We start from the raw sequence: 1,731 nt of genomic DNA on the forward strand, positions 1-1,731 counted from the left end.
AGAGAGAGTCTATGATGTCATCTTGTGGCAGAGGTAAGATTTGAGCGATTTTAAGAATATCTTTGGTTTATAAGTTCTATATTTTAGCTTCGACTGAATAGATTTTCCTTGACTCAGTGTAATGAAGATGCTTTTTTTTAATGGATTGTTTTAATGATAAGTCTTAATCAACGTTTAGTTACTCTTATAATTTTTATATCAAGTTCTTACAATTTACCTGCCTTAATGTTATTCAAGATGAGAATTGTGATTTCAGATAACATTGTTTTCCCATAGACAAGACTGCTGGAGTGCGTGTGAGCAACCTGTCACAGAACACCAAAGGACAGGATTTGCATGATCTGTTCCGCCCCTTTGGAGACATCCACCGTGTCTTCTTGGCCAAAAACAAGAAAACTGGCCAGTCCAAGGGCTTTGCTTTCATCAATTTCAGGGTGAGACTTTTTGGCTTTGTTCTTGGATGGTGGTGATGGCTAATGTATAGCTCCTATTCTCTTTTTGCATCTTTCATTTGTCTTTAATATTTTTTTCTTCATTAATCTATGTAGATTACTCCTTTCTCTTCCCTTTTATGGAGCTGCTGTACTCTGCTGTACTATCTTGATTTTCCGATCCCTTTGGTTCACTCCTATCCCTTTTTTCCCTTTAAATCTTTCCCCATTTCTCCTATGTTCTTCTCCTTTGTTGATATATAACTAAAAGATTTGATGTGGCAATCAAATCTATCAAAAATTTCTCTTCACCAGAGATGGGAAGATGCTGCTAAGGCTATACAAGGTCTTAATGGATATACTTATGACCATCAGATTCTGTGTGTTAAATGGTCCAAGTAAGTTTGTTAGTTTTAAAATTTTATATATTAAACAATAATTGTATATTTTCTGACATATAGCTTCTGGTAATTTTGTAGTGATATTGTTTGATAAATTATTTAACTGATGCTAATTGCCCAATTTCTCTTTTCACAGACCTTCTTCTGGTACCAGTGAGACTATAGATAAGTAATTAAAGATTAAACAAGCATTAATATAATTTGTTAAAGTCACAGGCTGAAGAAATTGTGTGTACTACTGCATGCTCAAGCACCTGGTCCAGTATTATGATCCTGCAGGAAATACTATACATGATGATTGATGTGAGAAATTATTTTAAATACAGATTTGCATTGTAAAACATGCCCTGATTTTATTATAAAGTGAAATATATTGTGTTTATTAAATGTACTTAATTTTTTATAAGTTTGGTTCTATTAAATTCAATTTCCATAACATATTGTCTGTTTTTCATCAGTATTCCATTATGTCTTCAAAAGATTAAATGTAGAACTTTTCAAAAAGTCTTTTCTGGGGTTTAATGCACAATCTTTGAAAGCTTGTGCAAAAGTATGTATATAGAAATTGCAATATATGCTTGTCTTACGTTACTGTTGATGTCAGTCTGTTTTATGAATATCATTAGCATACAATGTACCAAAGCAACACAGTGAAGCAGTATTATTGCCAATTATGATACTTAATACTATGTCAACATGAGAGTCAGTACTCATATGGGAGAGCAATGTCATCAAATTGTGTACCAATTCACACATTTGGGAGGTGGATACTGGCATCCCCGGAGATCACATCATAGGTCAGGAAACCTTGGCAAACCATCAAATTGTTCATGCCAATCTCCCATGTGGACAGAAATCAAATATCCTCCAAAATAGCCAAAGTCTGCCCTTGGGAAATG

General features: G+C 33.8%; 1 protein-coding gene across 1 annotated transcript; it reads left to right on the forward strand.

The window, feature by feature from the left end:
• LOC119591315 (eukaryotic translation initiation factor 3 subunit G-like) lies at positions 1-1,270 on the forward strand (the record flags this gene model as incomplete). The annotated part of the gene is given in 4 exon segments (XM_037940046.1): positions 1-33; positions 277-434; positions 747-829; positions 969-1,270. Coding segments are annotated over 4 exon segments (300 nt in total). The 3' UTR covers positions 1,006-1,270.
• Between the last annotated feature and the right edge of the window lie 461 nt (positions 1,271-1,731).

Source organism: Penaeus monodon, chromosome 28, assembly GCF_015228065.2.
Source record: "Penaeus monodon isolate SGIC_2016 chromosome 28, NSTDA_Pmon_1, whole genome shotgun sequence".
Taxonomy (NCBI): domain Eukaryota; kingdom Metazoa; phylum Arthropoda; class Malacostraca; order Decapoda; family Penaeidae; genus Penaeus; species Penaeus monodon.